This window comes from Hippoglossus stenolepis, chromosome 23 (assembly GCF_022539355.2).
Source record: "Hippoglossus stenolepis isolate QCI-W04-F060 chromosome 23, HSTE1.2, whole genome shotgun sequence".
Classification (NCBI taxonomy): domain Eukaryota; kingdom Metazoa; phylum Chordata; class Actinopteri; order Pleuronectiformes; family Pleuronectidae; genus Hippoglossus; species Hippoglossus stenolepis.
Window position 1 is genome coordinate 8,534,196 of NC_061505.1, and position 22,983 is coordinate 8,557,178.

General features: G+C 43.1%; 1 protein-coding gene across 2 annotated transcripts in view; it reads right to left on the reverse strand.

The window, feature by feature from the left end:
* kcnip4a (potassium voltage-gated channel interacting protein 4a) overlaps positions 1 to 20,928 on the reverse strand; it is a 114,445-nt gene extending 93,517 nt beyond the window's left edge. For both annotated transcript variants that reach the window (XR_007032386.1, XM_035148906.2), the window contains exons 1-2: positions 20,751 to 20,928; positions 19,853 to 20,007 (exon numbers count right to left, since the gene is read on the reverse strand). Coding sequence is in view for 1 of the 2 variants with exons in the window: in XM_035148906.2 (XP_035004797.1) it covers positions 19,853 to 19,991 (139 nt within the window). In the remaining variant the exon portion in view is untranslated. The remainder of the gene's footprint in view (positions 1 to 19,852; positions 20,008 to 20,750) is intronic.
* Positions 20,929 to 22,983: the final 2,055 nt, after the last annotated feature.

Genomic DNA, 22,983 nt, shown 5'->3' on the forward strand with positions numbered 1-22,983 from the left:
CTGGTTTGTGTACAGAGAAATCCTCGCAGACCTCCTGCATTAACATTTCCACTGCAGCAAGTGAGAGGAGCACGGACTGGGAGCCGTAGATATACTGTAGATTCAGTGTGCTGCATTTAATTTCACATTGAACAGTTAGGTCTGGGCGCTCTGCCCAGGAGCTGCTGACTGAATACACAATTTTATGAGCCTCAGAAAAGAAGGTGGTAATGTGATGCGTCGCTGCCAAACGCGCACAATGACAGCAGAGGGTCGGAACAGAAATAATACACAAATAACTAAAGATATTAAAAAGGATTTTCAGGATCTGCTTCAGCAATGATGGCCTGGATCAAATGCTGCGAACACAGTTTTCAGCACTTGACCTTAAATTACTGTATTATAGTGACTGTATCAACATTGTGAGACCTCATTAAACACAGCTTTAATTCTCCGATATAATTAAAAGGAATATTTGATACCGTAGAGCAAATAAATAAATATCAACGCCCTCAGAATATTTATTTTGATACACAAAATCCAGATCATTATCCGGATCTGCACCAAATTTCCCCTGTACATAAATATTAGCAGAAAAAATACTCAACCGATTCTCATGAATTTATGTGGAGGCATGACCCAAAGAAGGACCATTTAATTTGAACCCATGATTTATTTTCTTTTTTAACTCCACACTGAGATTTTCAATTCTTTTCCTCACTTTCGCAAAGAATAATTCATGAATCTTGATTTTGAGGGTACTGACCTTCTAGTTTGGTGCAGATCCAAATTAAAATCTTGTGAATTTCAATGTGGTCTCATGAGGGGACTGTTGGGCCTTGGCGGTTTCTGGTTTATCTTTATAAATTCAAACCTTCTGTCAGGTTTAAGCCAGTAAAGTCAGTTCGAGTCTGGATTGTAGGAGCAAAGAAAAAAGAGACAGACAAAAGCCATCGAGCCAAACAGCCGCTGGAGCAACCTTTATAAAGCGCCCAGATGCTGTCATTAGGAAAAAGGTTAGACCATTTGTTAATTATATTTGGAAGAAAGAAAACAACTTTACACACAGGTTTCAGGCAGCATCCTCCTCGGCAGATAAAGACTCCATGTGGAGGGCTGCAGTCGCATCAAAGCTGAGGGGGGTCTTATTGGATCCCGTCTGCGCTTCACACAATATGATCACCAGCAAATAATCAATAAGCAGTGAGAGATAATCGTCCCCCCCCCCGATGAACAGGACCCACTGAACAGCTGACAGAGTTAACATGGTCACGCATTATTGCAGAATCCACACTTTTTGTCTAAACAATTAAAATCATCTAAATATTTGATGCAAATCGAAACTACATGTGGGCATATTGACGTAGATGTATTACGTTTTATTTCCTTGTGTTTCATGTGATTAGAATTTTTCCTAATTTTCTTTAAGCGTTATTTTCTTTCTCAACTATTCCAGATCAACTTGATATTCCTCTTGTGACGATTTTGTCTGTTGTGAAAAAAGTAAAACTAATCATGAAAACATGTATGAAATAAATAAATTAGAGACAGATCTAAAAAAAAGTGTCTTGATTACCACACACAAAAAAAACATGAGGAACCAGCAGATATTTGCCTTTTTTGGCAGAAAAATCTATTAATTAGAGTTAATTTAACAGCAGTACAATTAAATGTCTTTCTCTCCACTAATAGTTTCATTTAAATATAAGCACACTAATGCATATATAAATAATAAGCTCAACTGTAATGTTGCATGCGATTAAATATTGATGCAACATCCAAAACAAAGAAGGGAGCATTAAATTCAAATCAACAAATGTGGAGTTGCCGCTGCCAATCTACAGCTCAGACCACGACTCTCAGGAGTGGCAGATGACGCTGGCGTGATGAAATCCCAGGTTTGAGACGTCACAGTGTAAACACAGAGCTCCGTAAATGTATGACACACACATCAAAGTTGACGTCTACTTATGTATTTAGCACTTGTTTTTTTTACACATGCATGTCTCAGTTCCACGTGTCACCTTCTGACAGACAACACCCTCAGACACCGATCACACAGTCAGCGTCCTGGTGATGAATGAGGCCGTCAGCCTGTTTTCTGCTGGTACAAACACTTCTCTGAAACTCGCGGTTGACGGTAGCCGTGACAACGCAAGGTGTCAATGCAGATAAGAGCCGAGTCGATATCTGAACACGGCGATGAATTGCTTATGACATCAGTTTACTAATGTCAGCGCGACTGCTCCCTTAGGATGCTGCAGGAAAAACATACACGGGATGCCTCCACGTATGAAAATCCATTTCCCTGCTTTGCACTTTACAGACCAACAGTGTATAGACTCTGCATTACAGCGGCGCGATGGATCATCAAACTGAACATGTAGCAGAGTGAAAATGGAGCTAAATGCTTTACTCATACTCATTACCAGCGTTAAGAATGAGGCAGAGCTGGTATTGAACAGGTCATTACGGAAAACTGATTCAATCCCCTTCATTATAGATCTACTGATGGGATGCGAAGGCACAGGACGACGTAAAAAAAAAAAAGAAGCTATCTCACTTTCCGGCTGGAGAAGACAACACACCACTGTGTATCTCTATCATTACTCCTCCACGAGGGAAGCAACGTTTTTTTATCTACGCTCAGAGGTATCTGGGCCGAGGTGATTTAAGTCGATGAAGGCTCTCGAACAAGACGCAGATAACAGTGACTCGCTTTGTGCGTGCAGCCGAGCGGGGGCCTGAAATGGAAACCCCTTATTTTCAGAGAAACTTTTGCCCCCAAACAGGATGAGCCTCGGCTTCAAAGACGAGAGCTTTATATCTTTTAGACGGCATTTTAATTGTACGCTCTGAAATGATAAAACAGACTTTGTCCAGGCTCTTTTTCCAATGGGGCATTATTGGCTCTTGTATTAATGTTTGCTGACAAAAGCTTTAACACTGTGAGACTTAAATGCTCGATTGTGAGGTATTGTTGAGATCTTCTTTTGTTTCTGTCAACACACATTATGATTTCAGTTCTGAAAAGGTCACGTCCACACAAATCAGCTACAAATGCTGCTTTTGTTGAAACTCTTTAGAACCAGTCCCGAAGGTTCTTAAGCCATTTCTCTAAATCCTTATGAGGTCTAACATCTCAGTATGCCTCCATTGAACAATGTCCTTCACGCTTACTCGCTAGTACTGCCAGTGTTTGGGGCATTTACCCACCTGAAAGTCCAGCTCAAGGTCCGAACCAAGGCTCATGTCGTGGTAATCTCAATAAACAGATACTGCATGCGTAATATGACAATTCTGTCATATTACCTCTTTTGGTTGGTCTAAATTTTGGTCTGTTGGTCTGGACCAAACAAGGGAGGTGGGAAATCCCCCTTATTCATTCTGACCATTCTAGGACTTTTTCAAGCGCATAGAACTGAAACAATTCTATGATGTAAAGGCACCTCTCCACCCCTCTGAGCCAAACACAGTTCTGCCCACACGTGCTAGGAGGGCAGGTGACCTTCGGAGTAACGGGTGGGCTTACCAAACACCAATGGAGGCTGTGTATCTTATAATGCGAGGGAAAATGAGTAAATGCATGTGGTCCCTGAAGCTAATGCATGCAAGTGACCTGAAGGTGAACGTCACTGAATGGTTATGCCCCTGCTCTAGTTTCACCCAGTGGACAGCAGTGTTTAGTGTTGGTCGGCACTGCTCAACTGTTCACTGTTGTTTGCCCATGATAAAGCACTAGAATACATTAGAATGAATGCAAATGTGTTCCTGTAGGGACTAAGTGCTCGGGCATTCACTCTCCATTACGCAGTTTTCAGCCTGAGTCAACGTCAGACACCCCGAATACATATTATACAACTAGTGGCTGAAACAAAGATTATTTATCTAATTCAAATATTAAATTTGTTGGCATTTCTGGGATATTTTAGCTGTATTTCTGGATTGGGGAAAGAAGAGATGCGTCCTCCATCTTTATATACAGCCTATGAGACCCAGCGAGGTCTTTCCTATACTACACACAGCCTCCTCACCCCCTTTCAACCGTGATCACATCCCTTTATTCTTATTGTTCACGACAATAACTTAGTTCACTTTTCAAATTGAAGTCTCCCCTGATTGAAATGGTGATTTTTAGACCAACGTTCCGTTTTTGTTGGTTCCATCGTTGATCCACTCGCCGCATTTCCCTCCAACTTGAGCGTGCATCCGACGGTGAAGGCGGGCGACGGCAGGAGGGAATGAAAAATGAGGGAGTGGAGGAGGAAATCACAAAGTACCAAACCAACCCATCAAGCCCAGGGACAGTAATGAACTGCTTCCGCTTTACCTCAGCCTCATCACTCAGCGTGATTGAGTGAGCGGCAGGCATTGGATCTCACAGGGAGCAAAAGCAACAGTGATCAGGAAAGTGTCACTCCGGCATATTTACTGTCCCTCAGGCCGGCCGGGTCTTTGAATATGATGTCACACAGACATCATGAATCTCGAGATATTTTCTGCAGGCGACAAAGAGGAGGGGAAACGGGGGCAGAGTATGTCACCAGGGAAAGGTAGATGTCATTTAAATGATGGTATATACTGGAGAGTGCTGCCGCCGCTGCTGCTTGAAATTGAGTTGGTCCAGAACTGAATGTGAAGGTAATATCTCACGACATCAGTTTTTTTTATTTACTCAATCTGAGACCTTTCCGGTTCCAGATATCAATTTCAGGAACTCTGTTTATCTGCCAATTCATTTTAAAGCTGCAAAATGTGCCCTCACATATCCAAATGCTCCACACACTTCCAAAACGACATCATATGAAGTAGAGGGCTTCTCGCCTCCGGAGTTTTCTGACGGCCAACGTCGATAGATAGAGAAGGAGATATATAGATGTATATAGAGATATATGGTAGGGAGGTAGATAGATAGATGGAGAGATAGCGAGAGAAAGATATATATAGATGGAAAGATAGAGAGAGGGAGAGATAGAGATATATAGATGTATATAGAGATATATGGTAGGGAGGTAGGTAGATAGATAGGTAGAGATATAGGAACATAGATAGAAGAGAGATTGGAAGACAGAAGATGGGACAAGAGATTGAAAGAGAGAGATAAAGTGAGCGATAGAGTGAGATAGATAGAGAGATAGCTGCAAGGTCCAAGAGGGTCTGAAACACTAGGTGGCTTTCTGATTTGTGTTCATTGTATGAAGAAAAGCTAATCATAATGTTGGAGATATGGTAAACTACTCTATGAGGGCAGTGTAGTGACTTGCAGCATGGCTGGGCCGTGCAACACGATACTGCATCGACAACGTGATGAGCTATGATGTCTGAGGCCACAGCTTTATCCTCAGATTCTCATTCCCAGCTTCGGGAAACGCTCACAATGTTGTGGAATTACAGATGCAAATCTTGGGTTTGAATAAAATCACACATTTTCTGGAGCATCGATTTTGATGTGCTGACGGCCAGGCACCCGGCTTAGACATCGGCCTGTTTAGAAAGATGCAGAAAACACAGGGGCGTCGCATTCTCCACACATTTGTTTTAAATACTGAGTTACTTTGATATATTTGAAATAAACATACACACACACACACACACACACAGATCCAGTTGTATATGGTAATCTTAGGGGAGTGGGTTATGTAAATCTGTGTGAGTAGGAGCCAAACGGCCGTCTTTCAATCTCTCAGGAGCAGTGAGTGTGAGGCTAAGCAGAGCCAATGAGGGAGAAGAGTGCTTGTTAACAAGATGATGAAAGCCAGGAGAGACCACTCGTACATGCACACGATTCACATCATCTCCAGCACGGCCAGGAAAATGTTGTCGCTGTTTTCGAAAACTGAATTTAGTTTCCCCCCCCCCCCCTCGGACAAAACCTGAAAGCACAGAACCAAAAGGACACACTGAGCATCTGGGTGTATCTGGAGTGTGACCGTTAATACTGACACACTACATCATTGATAAGGTCTATAGTGTGCCGGAGCAAATTCACCAAGGCCACCTTAGGTTGGCCGGCTAATAATGTGGCAGAAGCAGCCCTGAGCTTTGATGGAGGGGAGGGGGAAATATGAGAGGAGAGCGGGTTTACTGCTGTGTGGCTGCTTTTTATGACATGATTCAGTGCTCAACCATAAAGGTCCACTAACTGCCATTGCTATGGAGCACGCAGGGACTGTGGCAAGTGACGGAGCACTTGCTAAAAGGACTGAAGGCAGAAAGACACAGCAGAACATAGATCAACCAGGGGTGTCTGAAAGGACAAGTCGGACTCAACAACAACAACAACAACAACAACTCGAACATCTTCTCAAGGAGTCGACAGCAGTGCAAGTGGCTCTTTCTTGTTGTGGGCACAGCAGTACTTAAAGGTGCAGTGTGTAGAAAGTAGAGACATCTAGTGGTGCAGTTGCATGTTGCAGATGAATACCCCTCACCTCACCCTCCCCTTCCAAGCATGAGAGAAAACCTAGGGTAGACTTCCGTTTGGACTACTGGAAAAAAAAAAACATGGCTGCCTCCATAGTGAGGACCAGCTCCTGATGTAAATATAAAGTATTTAAATACAAAGGGCCCATTCTAGGGTAAAGAAAACCACAATTCGTACAATTTAGTTGAAACATACGAGTGAAAACATCAGTAGGATTATTTTATATAAAATGTCTGCCAACAGATCCCTTTCAACTAAATCTTGAACACTGGACCTTTAAAGCTGAATGTGAACATCGATAAAGCGAACACGTTTGTTTAATAAGCGTGTGCATCATGGCTGCCTCGCGCATCCTGTGTCTGTTTTGTCCGTCGGTGTCAGGAGTGAACACAAAGTGTCCAGGAGATGCAGTTTGGAATTATATTTGCTACCATGCTTGTTCTTTAGAGCATGACTCCACCTTTGGACTGTTAAACACATGGTGCCGCGACAGGAAAAGTCCGTCACCTCTCCTGCGATGTGGCAGGAAAGAAATACATTCCAGTCAAAGTATGACATGCTCATCGTATCTCCAAAAATTGTAATGCTCTAATTCTGCTGCTACACACGCAGGCTTCCTTTGTGGCGGCACAACGCCATTCTCTCTTGCAAAAAGCCATTTACTGAATCGCTGCCTTGAAGATGAGAAAAATAAAACTTAGTCGCTGCCGTGGGAATGGGCAAATTACACCCACCGCCATGCAGTACAAATGATCATTAGTACTGTAATTACTGGGAGGCCATCAAGTTCGAAATTCATCAGCAGAAGTGGATTGCCAGAAAGCACTCCAAGAAATACCAGGAAATGCATCACATGGGGATTAAGTGGTGGGTTAATTTCCTCCGTTTGACAAAATGTGGCGCTCCCTCGACTGGGGAAGAGTCCGTGCGTCTTTGGAAACGACTGCAGATCACTCAGCACTGTTTGCACGAGTTTGGATACGTGGATGATGCACTGAACGTTTTTAGAAACCAACGACTTGACGATCTAACGGTCTCTTTTAATAATATAAAGATGCAGTGCCAGTCCGGCCCGCGCGTACTGAAGTCTGACTCCGCGATGAACAAGAACCGTCACTCCAAAATAGGAGTTACTTAAGCAGGTTCCACGAAGTCAAACAAACACACAGCGAGAACTCACGCCGACAATTTATGCTGGTGAGTGACTCTGTTAGTGTTGAGATGGAGTTAACTGTCATAACAAAGCGTATATTGTGCCACGCTAAAAAGCTCTGCAGGCCAGGAGAGAGCCGTCCCTTTTCCATGACCTCATTTTATGTGGTTTCGTGCACGAGGCCTTGTTGACCTAATTTTCTGGAGGGTCGCTCGCGCCTGCCGATGGACCGACATGCACAAACTGCAGCAGTTACTTACGCCGGGAGCGCCGACACTCTCTGCTCCCCCCCCCGCCCGCCCCGCACCCCCTACCCCAAAGTGAGAACAAATGGGACTGGTGCATTTTGCTGCCCTGCAATTATAGAGGTTGCCCTTAATGTGTCGCTGCTTATGTGAGACATCCCCGGCCTTGTTTTCCTGTGAAAGTGAGAAAAACCTAGAAGTGTCTTTTAAAAATAATGCTCTGGATTGGGCCGGTGCTGACGTGGGAAAAACAAGACACAGACTTCCCATCTGTGAGAGGGACCGTCACGAGGACAACAAAGTGAGCTGTTTGTCTTCTCCAAGGTCCAAGCAAACTGTCCAACTGTTTCAGTCTGACAAAGGCTCCATCCACATTTCAAACACATCACCTCTGTTGTCCGCAAAACTCCAGACTTTTCAACTGCCAATAATGGAGAACTTAGGAAAGGCTGCAGGTCCTGGTTTAATGTGACAACTTTGAGGAAACCGATGTTTGGAAATGTCCTTGGTCCAAGAAAACAAATGCCTGCTCTTCCTTTACACCATCGCCGTTTTATCACATCTCCGCAACTGAATGCAGAGAAGACGATCCGCTTCCTGTTCACACCTGCACATGAATGCCCAGTGTGTGTGAAAGGTCATGTGGTAGTTTTCAGGTGTGTTAATATGGACTCAGAATCTGACGTATTATGTTACAATGATATTAAGATTTAAACTACATACTACAAAATACACAGTAAAGTTTAACCTGTATCTAATAAATACCTCGGTACTGTTGAATTTTCTTTTTGATAATATTACCAATAATTGCCCTAATAAGGTCCCTTTCTTATCATTTTTTCTACTTGTGCCATCGTCAGGTTTAAATTTCTATTTGTATAACACTTTAGTTAATGGCCAATACCCTGCAAAACAAATGACATTCACTTCAGCCTCTGTTGTACTTTGTGTTTGTGGCTCACGAGCAAATATATTGATTTTGTCAAATGTGAATGGAAAATGAACAGTGTCCAAGTAAAGCCTCACAAACTCATATCCGTTATCCATACCCCTTCATCCTTGAGGGTTGTAGGGGGCTGCAAAACCACGTGACGTCGGGCGAGGGGTGAGGTGCAATTCAAATTCAAATTAGAAACTGTATAACGAACATGGATGGTTATTGTCATAGTTTTAGTGGCGAACACATCCAGGTTGATCAGAACAGCTGCAGCAGATTGTTCAAACAGATTTCTGCTGGAGTCTCGGAGGAGCTGGTGTTTCGTTCTGCCAGTTTCAAGCCGTAAAATCTAACTTCCTCTGCCATTTTGGATGGAGCCTCCACCTTCAGCCATCTGTCCCTCCACATTGCACTGTCCTCATCTATCCCGTCCACCGTTCCTCCCGCTAATTACTCCACGCTCTCCCTCGTCTTCTCCCTCGTCGTCTCCATCGTCTCCTCTTCACCTTCTGCCGTGTATCTGCTCACAGATACCCCTCTTGGCCGTGTCGCTCTGCCGGGCTTGAAATGTTGTTTTCACTTCCACAGCACCTAATCTTGCTCGCCATTCTTCAGCTCCACTGCAGGATATTGGCATCAGCGGCACATAAACGAAAAAAATTGGAGAGTATTCAAATGGCAGAAAACATTAAAATCCCCCCGCAAGGTGGGAATTACTCCCTCAGAGCCTCCCGGAGTGAGATTTTAATTTTAATAGCATTTCTGACTTAAAACGTTTGCCGTTTCACATAATGACACAACTCGTGCTTTAGTTTCTCCTGAGTAATGAGTCCGACTTAACTTTTTTCAAGTTTTAAGTCCAGCAAGAGGAGTGTGTACTGGTTTTCAAATGGAAGAGCTACAATTGAAGCGCAAAGAAAGAATAAAAGAAATCAATAAAGCCAAAAGGGAAAACAGAAACAAGCCAATACTGTACGAACCGCTCCCCGTCACGCTCGTGTGTAATGACCATCTCCTGTTTTGAATTCTGCATCAATATCACTGCAACCAGACCTTTTACTTCCTAATGGGTTGTTTGCGCTGCAGTTATTGCTCCTCATTTATCATCACGATCTATTTGAGCGAAGCTGTAAATGTCAAACATCTCCCTCTCTTATAACCACTTCTGGCCGGCGTCTTAACACAAGCAAATATGAAGCAAATTAAACCTCTCGCAGCCAGACAGTTAATTCGGTGTTTTTCCAAGAAGTGCACCGTGACAAATGAGTTCATTAAAACAAGGAAACTCAACTTTCATTTGAACCCTGCTGCTTGTTTAACATGTCTAACCTACGTTTCTTCACAGCTTTGTCGTGTCTGCATGTATGTATTAACTTTGTCACTGTACAACTGCATGACGTCACAATCAGGGGAAGAAATACTGCTCTACAGTTGTATGCCCACGCCAACCCATGCAGTTTCATTCACAATAATATGACATCACCATGACCCTTGAGCTCTAAAATCTATTCAATCCATCTTTGAAAAAATACCTAAAAAGGAAAACTCTAGAAATCACATTCAAGAGTCCAAAAACCTGTTTTGTGAGGCCCACGTGACCTTGAGCGTTGACTAGCCTGTTGCCCATAAAGTTGTCACCGTCCACGCAGACAGTCAGAACTCATACTTTCAGCTGCAGCTGTGCACGTACATGCAAGTGGGTTGCACTGCACACACGGAGCTTCTTTCTCACTGTGGACCGGTCACTGGGAGTCTGTTGCGTTTGAGAGCTTGCGCATCCCCAGTTCCAACATTACATTGAATATATTCTGTGGCAAACGCTGTAAAGAAAGTAAAAAAAATCCTGATCCAGATCCAGCTCCTTTGGTTCCTCTAGTTATGCCCCACCCCTCCAAAAAAAATGTATGGAAATCCGATCTGTAGTTTTTGTGTAATCTTGCTGACAAATAATCAAACGCAGATGAAAACACAACCTACTTGGCAGAGGTGACAAATGTATTTTGTAAAAGGTCACAGCGACCTTGACCTTTGTACACCAATATCTAATCAGTTCATCCTTTGGTCCAACTAAAACTTTGCGCCAAATTTGAAGAGATATTCCCTGAGAGCGTTACTGAGATCTCATCTTCACAAGAGTGGGATGGACCAACGCCTCCGTCGCAGATACTGAGGCATTAGAGTTTAGAAAATGTCAGCATCTATAAAGAAGCCACTTTAAATGGTTTATTATTCAGGCAAAGGACAATTTAATGCTTCAAACTCTCCAAACTAAATTACAATCTGCTTGCAAATTAATATCACAAAATGTCACATCACCACAGTAGATTTGTTCTGCTGAGCAGCCCTGACATACTGTCTCATCCAATCCCAGGCAGACAGGTGCACTCTCAGAGGGCAGCTTCACCGAGACGCTCCCAGTAGGACTTCTCAAAGTGACAGGTTGTTTCAGCCATCTGGGACTGTACCGACACCTCGCTCCGAACTTGTCACCAGCGCGGCATGTGACATGTTTGTCGTGGCAAAATGCAGCATGAGAGTCATGGTAAAGTTTCCTAATAGATTGTGTCGGGGACGTCTTGTCACAGCTCATTTTTAAAGATCAAATCAGCAATAACAGAAGTTTGGATTCGGGCAAATCCAATTTCACTGCACCAGTCATAAAAACTCTGCATTATGGTTTTGCTTTCCTCACATTTCCAGGTGATAAGAGTTTGAATATATTTTGCCTACTACTGCGGTTTATGGTGACTACTGTTCTTCGATTGACTCCAAACAGCTGTCCCAGCTGCAGCAAAGATAAAATGTAATTTCCCACGTGACAAAAGTTCCAGTGAAGACACAAACAAAACCAAATCGTTAGAAAAACCGAGGGAAGAAAAATCATGGACTCGAGGGGGGGTGTTGTAAAAAACACTGAATAAAGCAGTTTCACATAAAATTAAAATAAAAAACAAAGCTGCAAGCAACATGCGGCGTGCTTCCTGTTGCCTGTAGGTGGCGCTGTGACTGAATATTGGCATGGAGATTGGGGTGCAAGCCCCTGGGTGCAACACAACTTGGGCCTGCAGGTCTACTGGGGACAGTGAGATTGGAGCACTCTTCCATACAATGTGAAAAAGATGGTTTGGCATGTTTCCCTCTCTTCAACCATAAACCTCCAGAAATACCTCATTACAGTCGGTGTGAGTTACTCATAAAATACATCACAGTCTTATTAGATGCTATCTCAGGGGGGAAATATAGAATCATTTATATGGTCTTTTTTTAAGATGCTGCCTGACAAACCGGGCACAGGAGAGAAATGGGACGGTGGCAGGGACAGGTGTGTGAAAGCCGACTGACGCAGGAAAGTCGTCTCTGCCCTAAAGCCTCCAAAGCCTCACAAGGTTTCACTGCACCGAGCATCAATCAGGAGGGCCTATTTATAGTGGGCCCAGGCCGCCGCCACAATACAAACACTTCACTGAAGTAGGTTACGGCAAACAACTGCATCACCAGTCGACATGAAGTGAAAGGAGGACGTGAAGAAAAGACGGCCAGCCAGGTGAAGGGGAAGCAGCTTCACAAACTTGGCTAAATTAATCTGAAACTAGTGTCGGAGCACTTTGTGTCCTGCTCCACTAAACTTCGAACAAAATCTTGATCATGGGACTTTCTTGGCCACAACCACTTCTGAAATGAATAATTCATTAATTAACTGATTATCGTGATAGCTGCCAATTATTCTGCAGTTGATTAAAAAAAACTTTTCACCTAAAAATTGTTGTAAAAGTTGTATGAAGCAAAAGTAAAAATGCAATTTGATGTTTTTTATGAGTGAAAACTACCAATTTAAAGATTTTAGGATTTAGTGGCCTCTCGTGGTAAAGTGGGAGATTGCATCTAACGATATACTCTTCCCTTTACAAGCATGGAGGAAAATCGTTACAAAAGTTACATACAAATACCAAAGGTCTTCTCCATAGTCACATTTTGATTTGTTCATTCTGGGCTACTGTAGAAAAAAATGGCAGCAACACAGCAGATTATGTGGATGAGGACCTGATTAAACATTTATGAATCACCATTATTAATATTACATTCCAGTTCCGCCAGTAAATCCCATTAAACCCTGCACAGTGGACTTCTTTTCTTTAACTGGGTTCGGATCACATTTTATAGACCAAACTATCAGTTGATTAATCGAAATAAACAAACATTTGATTTTAAATGACAATCACTGGTTGTAGCCCCATTTTCCATCTCCGCGTGATTGTTAAAACATCCTATTTTCTCATGACCATAAGTAATCGATCACTCAGCTAATGGTTTCAGGGGCTACAGCAGGTCACAGGCTCACACGCGGCTCCCTCTCAGAACGGACAGTTCCCGCGTCTGTGGAAAAACACCTGCATGCGGCACCAGATGCATCTTTAATGGCGGGTATAGAATGGGTTCCCGGTGTAGCTCTGACAAAAGGAGGCGGCTTGGTTACAGCGGCGACCGGTCCCGTGTTGCACCGCCCGCGCCGTGTCCAATTAGGGGGATGGAGTGTGAGTGTTATTGACTGTCAACAGGCTACTTTAGGGCTGTTGTACAAACAACACGGTTCGCTGGGGGTTGCCTATTGTCGACTAATCCCTCGCTGTTAGCCGCTAATCCCTGTTTATCAACACACGGGCGAGGGTTTTAGCCAAGTCTGAGAAAGAGAACGCCGGGGTCACCGATGTGTGACACCATGGAAAGTGCTTCTCCAGTCATGTGTGCTTCGGCTGCGTGATATTTGAGCCATTTATAAATTTGTCATGGAGAGCATTGACACTGTTGCATGAGTTATGATTTAAACATGTTCAAAATGTTTGTATTTTTATAACTTAAAAGTGCTTAAATAGTGGAAAGTGGGCTACCGTGAAAATTCTACCAAAAACATCCTTTTACTGAAAAGAAGACTTAAAAGATCCATGATGTGTTTAGTCAAATGCAGTGACCAGAATTTATTTCTAATTCCAACTGTTGTCTATTTTGATATATGACATTAATAACATAAATGGCTACTACGACGCAGGGACATGATTTTCTTGTGCAAAAAACAATACATTTCTTATTGTATTTCATGCAATCATCCCCATTCAATATCATCAACATATTTTCCAAAAAAATTAAGTGTAATCATACTTACATTTTACGTTCTAAGGTGAAGCAGAGGAACATGTCAGTGCTCCTCTTAATGCTCCTTCTCATTGGCCACGCACACGCACACAGAAATCCATGGAAAAGAAGATGTAAACAGGATTCCCTGGTCATGTGCTGAGATGTGCATTTGTAAAATCAAAGAATTTGCAATATGGCAGCAGCACTATGCAACAGAGGGTTAAGCTGCAGCGCTCAGTCAGTGGAGACCTTTTGTGCGGCTGACAACAAAGTGATGACCACTACAAACATATTCTCTGCGCTGACAAAATATGAATCTTATCACTGGTAAAAACACACACACCAACGATTTATCAGAAACTCCAACAGAAGACGATCCAGCTCCTATGACGACCGTCTGCAGACGGGCGATATGAGAAACATGCCGGCCAATGCATTTCTACACATTCGCCGTCATCTCTGGGCCCATTAGCTGTAAACAGCGTGTAGTGTTCCCTCTCTGGCTGTCACCGGTCAGAGCTATCGCGCAGTGAATAAGATTAATGTGAGGGAGACGCATCCCTGTTGGATCCTTTCTGCAGCAGCCATTTCAACAACGTATGAATCAAACGCATGACACCAGCGGGACACGTCAGCGCCGCAGCCAGCCGACGGTCCCCGGGCGATCGCTCCCCTTACTCCATCCTCCCGCGCTGAGAGGCCGCACGCTGCCTCGACTTCCCCTCCAATCCATCACTGCCCGTTTCCCCCGTAGAGCTACAGAGGCCTGCACTTTTGACCGAGGGGGAAAACAGATTAAAATAGATTCAAGCTGGTTTACTGAAGATGCACGCCAGATACATGTCAACATGGGTTTCATGTCTGTAGAAGAAAATAATCTCCTTTCCTAGAACCACTCTTCCTTGACCCGGAGGGAAAACATCAAGGGAATGTCAAGGAAAGATGTGAAGGAGAAGGCGGAAGGAGTTAGGGAAGGAGAGCTGTGAAAATCAGACTTCACTTACACCTTTTAAAAACCCAACTATTTACAATAGAAGATTACGTTTCCTGTCCGAAACAGAACGACGCCTCGCAGAGAAAAGATGTCTTTAGTTCATACAGACGGAACATTTAACCATCACTTCCTCACGGGAATCAACAACTCAATCGATTTAATTTTGATTTATGACTTGGTTTTAGGCTTATGGTTAGAATTAGTTTTAAATTTGTATTAGGGTTATGCATTAGGGAATAAAGTACGTCAATGAGTGTCCTCACTAAGATAGAAGGATCACTGTGCTTGCGCTGTGTGCTTCCTCAAGGTCTCTCGCTCTCATTCAGCTTTTTGGCACAAACAGTCATTTTTCAAAATAAAAGCTCACACCGGCGCTCCCGTTCCACGACTGTCCCAAATGTCTGATGAAGAGAATCCAGACGACCAATCAGCAGGTGACAAAGTAAAGGAAGATTCTCCAGGTATTGTTCTTTGTGGACTCGACTGAACACTTTAAAAATGAAACCCTCATTAAGCGCGACAACAGCATGAAGCATAAACTATGCAGGGACAGATGCACTGATGGGATTGGAGAGTCGCTGCCAGCAGCACTTCTGTCTGCAGAGGGGGCTCAAATAACAATACGATTCAATACCCATCATACTAAGAAGAGCTGCTGTTCACTCCTTTGTACACGTATCGATTGGTGTCTACACTTACAATAAATACTATTTAACTCGTTGATTATTCTACTTCAAGCACAACTTCACTTTGAGACTTTTATCTTCAAATTAAAACTCTGGCTTTAATTAGTTAAAAGACCATGATGGAAAAAATCTTTTATTGTGCTCCTAAATTAAGTAAAATTGAGAAGAAAGGGTGAGAACGACAATCCAATTGAACCAATTGAGTCAATTTTGAGAAGCTTGAGTTTTTAGTCCGACAACAAAAAAAAATTATACGAGGAACAAATGCAGCATATTGAATTTTCATTATTCTGGATGTTTCTGTGCTCTTTGAAGGACGCCACCCTGAAACGCTGAAATCTCCAGGTGATGAGATTCTGCCGCTTTCTCTCCAGTCGGTATCGGGCCCAGCAGAGCAGTGGGGCATGCAAGTGGATATGCAGAAAGAGAGAGAGGTGGGAAACAGCATGTCCAGATTGCACGTCTAAAGATATGTTGATCTGGCGGAGCTGAGGAAAGTATCGACTGGAGAGCGCAAAAGGTGTCGGGGCTTAAATCGGAATTAAAAAAGGTTCTGCACGAAAGATTTCCCCCTGAAATATATACGTTTTGTTCGGGTGACATACCAACATGTTAAAAAACACAGTATAAATACGTGTGCTGTGATATCCACACTCAAATAAACAGCTATGTGCAGTTTTGCAACATGTGGCATTTACTTCCATACTTTCTTTGTCATATACCGATACTGTGCCACCATCATCAAAGATCCACATCCACAAGCTACAGCGGGTGCATATGGGGACGTTGAATTACCACTGCAGTGCAGACATTCAGAGAATTTATTGTTGAGTGTTGAGAAACATGTGATGTATCCATGGCGACTGCATTGCTTCCTTTTTTGCATTGCGGTGTATAGAACAGTCAAATTTAAATATGATAAATCTTGGTGCACATCTGCAGCATCTTTGAGAACACGCATTTGTCATCTTTAAAGTACCTGCAGGCTGGAGTTTGGGAGTTTGGGAGTTTGGGAGGCGCTGCTGCAGAAAAAGTTATATTCGTATCATGCAATATTCTTCCATACAAATAAAATGATTCATTTGTCATTTAGCAGTGATTGTTGCAGATGCAGGATTGCGGCTGCATGCGTCCACATTGTGGATGGTGGGACATGGGGATTGTGGATTATATACAATGATGCTACTCACTTACATACTATCATTACCATTACAGGCACTACCACTATCATAACAACTATCATTCCGCTCCCTTCATCTCTTTCTACTTTGAACATTGATACAGATTTCACCAGTAAAAGGGTTTTATTTGTTTTTCCTCTCATTTAGCCCCATTAGGCAAATTGGGATTTATGGTTATGGGCTGTTCAAATGTAATTGGACTGATTAAAGTTCCTTTGGATTTAAACTGGTGAAATTCAACATTATTTGAGGCCCTGCTGCTGAACTGATCCCCATGCAGCAAACTGTGGATCCTCTTGTTATTCTGTAGCTTGCTGCCCTCTGCTGGTGGTAAAAATGAGGTGCAGTGGAGGTGTCAAATATAAAAGCGTCACAATTCCTGGTGAGTAAATTTAAAAACAGCGTCACGACTGCAAATCTATGCATCAAACTGCAAAACATTATCAGGGAATAAATAACAAAACTCAATTTACTCATCAGATGAATTAAACAGTTGTATGAGAGTATGATTTACAGGTAAAATCTCCCATATTGAGTAAAAAGTCCACTTTCCCCTCTGTAATCTAACGTTAATAAACTTGTTTCGTACAAATGTAATCTCCAACTACTTCAAATCATCAATCTCCTCCTTGGGTAAAACAACTGACCCATTTGCATGCGTCACAGAGACAGCAGGGATATGTAAAACACTCTCAGAGCAGCCGTCTGTCCCGGGGACACAACACAGGAGCTTGTGTATTTCGAGAAACACCTGCTCTAGTGAGCCCGCTCATTTTCTGGAGGCTGCTCCAATATCCGGAGGGCGCTTACTGCCACCTGGCAGGTTTATGGTGTGATTATCTGCACACTGGGAGGTTATTCTGGGCGACGCCAGGGAATTAAGATTATTAGCTTGGGACGCTCCCCTAAGAAAAAGAGGCACCTAACTCAACTTGTGTAAAATTATCATTACCCTGTGCACTCAAATCCACATGTTTCTTAATGTATGTATTAAAAAGAGACGTAAAATGTTAAAAACTGAAGTTTTGGCCTAATTAGTGCTCTTTATCCCTGTGTTCCTGTTTCACCTATCTTGATTTAAAGTGGTATGAAAATGCAGGAAAAAGAGGCTTCAAATTGAAATGATCTGTTGAATCATCAATATTGTGCATTACCTTGTGCACTTTCTTGACGTTTGTTGCAAATACAGACATTACACAAAGAAAAACTCTCTGTTCCTGCAGCCACGTCCCGGGACAATGGAGCCGTAAAAAAAAGGTAAGTCAGCCCACAAAGACGCTCCATCTACTTCACAAGTGTCTGACACAATCACCTGGGTCCTGGCGCGGCTCCAGCTGCGGCCGCCAGCTTGCAGGTTATTAGTGGGACGGGTTCAAGTGACATCGGTGAAGGTGCACACGCAAACACGTAGTAGAAAAAGGCCAATCGGAGGCCAAGTAAGAGAAATAACACTGATTGCGCAATGTAAAAGCAACATCTGCCCCAATGACACTGGTCTAATCAATACTCAATGAGAAAAGCTTTCTTTTATTTAATGCTCACGTCTCTTATTCATGAAGAGACTGTATTTTGGAGTTGTTGTTTATTCCCCCTGCAGGAGAATCTTCACTGCAGACGTCATTTAGGAATCCCTACAGTGAAACTCATGACTGTTTAATAGCCTCCTAAATCATGACACAACACAAACCCTATTTGTCTGCACGGCTGACAGGCCACATCACTACCTGACATTTTACACAAAGCTACGGGTTCTACGGTTACAGGTTTAACTCACTCGTGGGGATTAAGGATGTGGAACCGATAAAGGGAAACGATTACGGCTGATGCGGAAAGAACCGCAATAACATCAAGATACAAGAAAAAGTGAAAGAAATAGAAAAGTGGAATTCACGTCACTAAACAAGAGAAAATAAATCCAGATTACGTCAACATTTCACCAAAAATCTGTTATAAAACTCGTATAAAGTTAAGTGAGCATTCATATAAATGTATCAGGGTTCAATTCATGCTTGAATGTATCTAAATGTGATTTAACAGCATCTGCCCACTGTTTTCTCTCCCTACAATACTTTACCGTCTCCTTCAGTGGCTGAGACACTCGGCTGTAAATCCTTTTCTATTCCATAAGGCCATATGGCTGTTGTGAATATATAACTCGAGAAGTAATCAATCATGATCTGGGTTTAAAGTGGATTCATTTCCTCGAGCTGCAGACTGTGACTCACATTCTGGTCATTTCTCACCGCAGTAAAATCAAAAATTCTTGTTTTCCATATCTGACAAGAGGCAGAATGATCGATACGTTAATGTGCTGTAACACAGGGTGTGTGGGGGGGGGGGTCAAAGGTCAGGGTAAAAAGTGCAGTCAGCAAGAGGATTGTCCAATCTTACATATGTGATGAGATAAGTTTCATGAGACATTTGTTTGTGTACTGCACAAGTCCCATTCACACAGGTAAGGACTCTTCTATATCGCATTTCTATACGCAGCAGTTTTTCTATGACACACGATTTAAAAAGACACAACTTGGGGTTCGGGTCTCACCCAAGGACGCTTCAGAAGGCAGAGTTGAGGAGCCGGGGATCGAACCGACCCTCTGGTAAGTGGGTGACCCTCCCTACCTCCTGAACCACTGCCACGCCCAGTGATGAATTAAGCTCCAAGTATGTGATAAACATTGACACAGCATTCACGGTTTGCCCCCAGTAATTCACCCATGGCTAAAATTACCAAAACCACCAACAGGTATGTTGATAGTTAATTATTTCTTCTGTTAACTGCTGATATTTGATGAGTATTTGCTTTACACCTCGGCTGTTACTGTAAATCTAAGATGATAGATTAGTTCTCAGCATGAAGCCACTTTTGTTTCACGGCAAAACATTTTAAATTAGTCCTTCAGTCTAAATGTCAAGGGACCCGACTTTTCATTATTTAAAAAGACACCCGATCTAATCTCCATCCGAAACATCTCATCTTCTAATTTCACTTTATCAAGCAGCTACAGACCGGTTGACCAGGTATCTATCAACGAGAAGCACAATGCAAACTCGTGGAAGAAATCGCCTTCGCCGTGCGTGGGCTCATATCTGCAGCCGCTCGTCCGTGTGGTTGGTTTGTACCTTTGGCGCTCGGGGAGGCCCAGGTGATGAGGCGCCGCACGAGGCAGCAGTTGAGCAGGACCTTCCTGGAGAAGCGGGGGTCTTTCCGGAAGTGCTGCAGGTCCTCCCTCCACTGGCTCCTCTTGGACGGTGAACACATGGCCGGGAGCTCACTACTGTGAAATACAGCGTGGGGTCACTAAATAAAGTCTGTGCACGGCCAAGCCTCATCATTTAGGCTGTAAGACTGCAGGAGATGTAATTCTACATCGTAAACACAGACGTGATGATTATTATAAACCCCATTATTCAAATGATGACCCCCTCTGGTAAACATTCAAATACCTACCAGCCACTGCGGCGCCCAGAACAACGTGTCACAAGTTAATACACTTGAGGAGTTATGCTAATTTGGAATGTGGTTTTTGTGCCTCGAGTTATGCACGGCTATAATGAAATGCAAGACATTTCAACTTGCCCTTTTGGGACTGCTCGTCTAATGTGTCCCGAGCTGCTGTTTCGAGAACGATAGCGATGGAGAAAACTTAATACTCCACAAAAAGCAAAGCAGCCTGAAATTATCCTTCTGCTTCCAACCAGCCTCACACTAATGGATTTTTAAATTAAAGCAGCAAACGTTCCTGATTGTGTCCAGATGATCGAGAACAAAAAGAGGATTTTATGACACTGGTAAATAAACCATGACAGACTGATACCCTGCAGGTCAGTGCTATAATTACAACCCCCCCCCCCCTGAAGGTCCCATTTCAAGAGCAAAAGTTTCAAACGTCACAAGATCACAAATCATTCAGCTGCTCTGACTGGAGAGTTTTTTAAAAAATCACAATTTCTCATCCTTCCATGCGCACGGATACAGTTCCAGCTAAGTGCTACAAATCGCCCCCGACCATCATCTTACCTTGAAGACTAAAACACGACGTGCACGCTCCCTCTCCGCTCCCTCAGTCTGCCAGTGATCCTCAGGTTTCAAACAAGCACTTTCCCCTTTTCCTGAGCTGATCAACAGAGTGTGAAAGGGGGTGGAAAGAAGAGGAGGAGGTGGAAGAGGAGGAGGTGGAAGAGAGCGAGGACCGCTCTGTGAGAGAGAGAGAGAGAGTGGAGGAGTGAGAGAGGGAGGGGATTGCTGGGGGACAAGCAGGCGTTTTACTTTCAAGATAAAGGACCGTACGTATGTTTTATTCAAATATGATAGGAGGAGGAGGGCAGAGTCAAAGATGCTGGTGGCTGTGTGTTGACAGTGAGGCCCTTTGATCGTCCTTCATCAGCCTCTTTAGACCAATGACGTCCTTCAACACACACACACACACACACACACACACACACACACACACACACACACACACACACACACACACACACACACACACACACACACACACACACACACACACACACACACACACACACACACACCTCCTTCCAACAGATCGCTGTCAGACACCTCTGTAAGACGAGAGCTGGATATCAAACAAAAACGACCTGTCGAGTACTGAAACCGGTCAAACTGGAGCGTGCGTCTCTTAAGATCAACTTAATGTCAAATCATCACTCTTCATGAACCACGCATCATCGCAGATCTGAATGAAATTTGCTAATATCATTTAAAATGTTTAAACAAAAAAAAACAAAATAAAAACACATTATGAGTCATTGTAAAAGTTAAATTGCAATAAAATATATAACTTTCACCAAAGTTAGTTTATCCAGATAGATTGGTTTTGATAAACACTTATCACTTAACACTTGAAGAAAACTCCTTACAATTATGTCGTTGAACAGCAGTTAGTCATCAGTGCACGGTCACTGCTGTTCAAGTAGATTTAAATAAAATATTTTGCCAATTCTAGAATATTTTTTGGTCTTCAAAAGATGAGGGATATGGTTTTGAGGGTGAAAATGCCCTCCAGCTGAACCCGCCCTCTGATCCGTGTGTGCACTGAATGTTTACACTGATAATTAACAAGACACTTATTCATGTCAGATACTTAACAGATAGATAAAGTTATTTCAGACAGAATTGATGAGGCACATGAGACTTAAACTGGAAGACATTTGTAGACATACATCCCTCCCCCCCCAGTCCTTTAAAAACTACTGAGACGTGTGGTGTAAGATGATGCACACCATACCACAGCCATTACCACATACACTTTACTGCCCTGGATTTATTACTGGACTGTTAACATCTTCCAGGATATGTCGGTCGTCAGCTCTGCTCCCAGCAATCTTCTTATTCATATGACATCGTGCAGCCCAGTAATGTGTCATGAATTTATGTACATCATATGCAAATGATTTGTCCCGGGTCATCAGCCAAATGGGCTTCGGCTTACATTTAAATGCACATACCATTAATTACAGCACGGTGATGGATGGCTACGCTTGAGGGGCGACAGCACTTCTAAAGTCTAATGACTTCCCCAGGGATGAGCAAGGCATATTCTGTCCCCGAGAAGACAAAGGGGAGCTGGGACAGTGACAGGAGTAGAGCCGTCCTTTGATTTTTTTTTTCTTCTGCGTGCCGAGATGCACGGCTGAGGGAGGCGGGTGAACAGATCGGTCGCAGTGTTACGGGATGATATGCTTTCTGTGGTGACACTTGTTAGGTCCCGAGGTATGTCCACATCCCGAGGGAGAGGGCTTGAAGACATCGTCCCCGACATATTGAATTATTTATCATTCAAGAAGCTGTTGCTGCTTGTTATATTCATGTCAAGTCAACTCTAAGACCAGGTACCAGCTGACTTTTGAGTCAGGAGCAGGTTTAGGGGGAATCAAGACAAGTCAGTACTTAAAAGCAAAACTTCACCAGCACATAATCTAACCACTAAATACACAAACGTGTGTCCACATGTGGAATGTATTTCTCAAGAAACATTCAACTTATCAGTTTCACACTCGGCATTTGTCTTGTTAAAGGAAATGCAGAGTGGGATTTAGTGCGATTTGGAAACACAATAGATTCCTAACATTTGAATAAACAGGCAACCAGCGCTCTGTCAGCGGGGGCGGGGCAGCGTGTCTTCAGTCTGTGGACGGAGTTGAACGTGTCTTCTTCCGTGTCCCCAGATAAACTATAGCAACTACCAAAAATCACAGAGGATGAAAGTCAAGTTTTATAACCTGTCTGC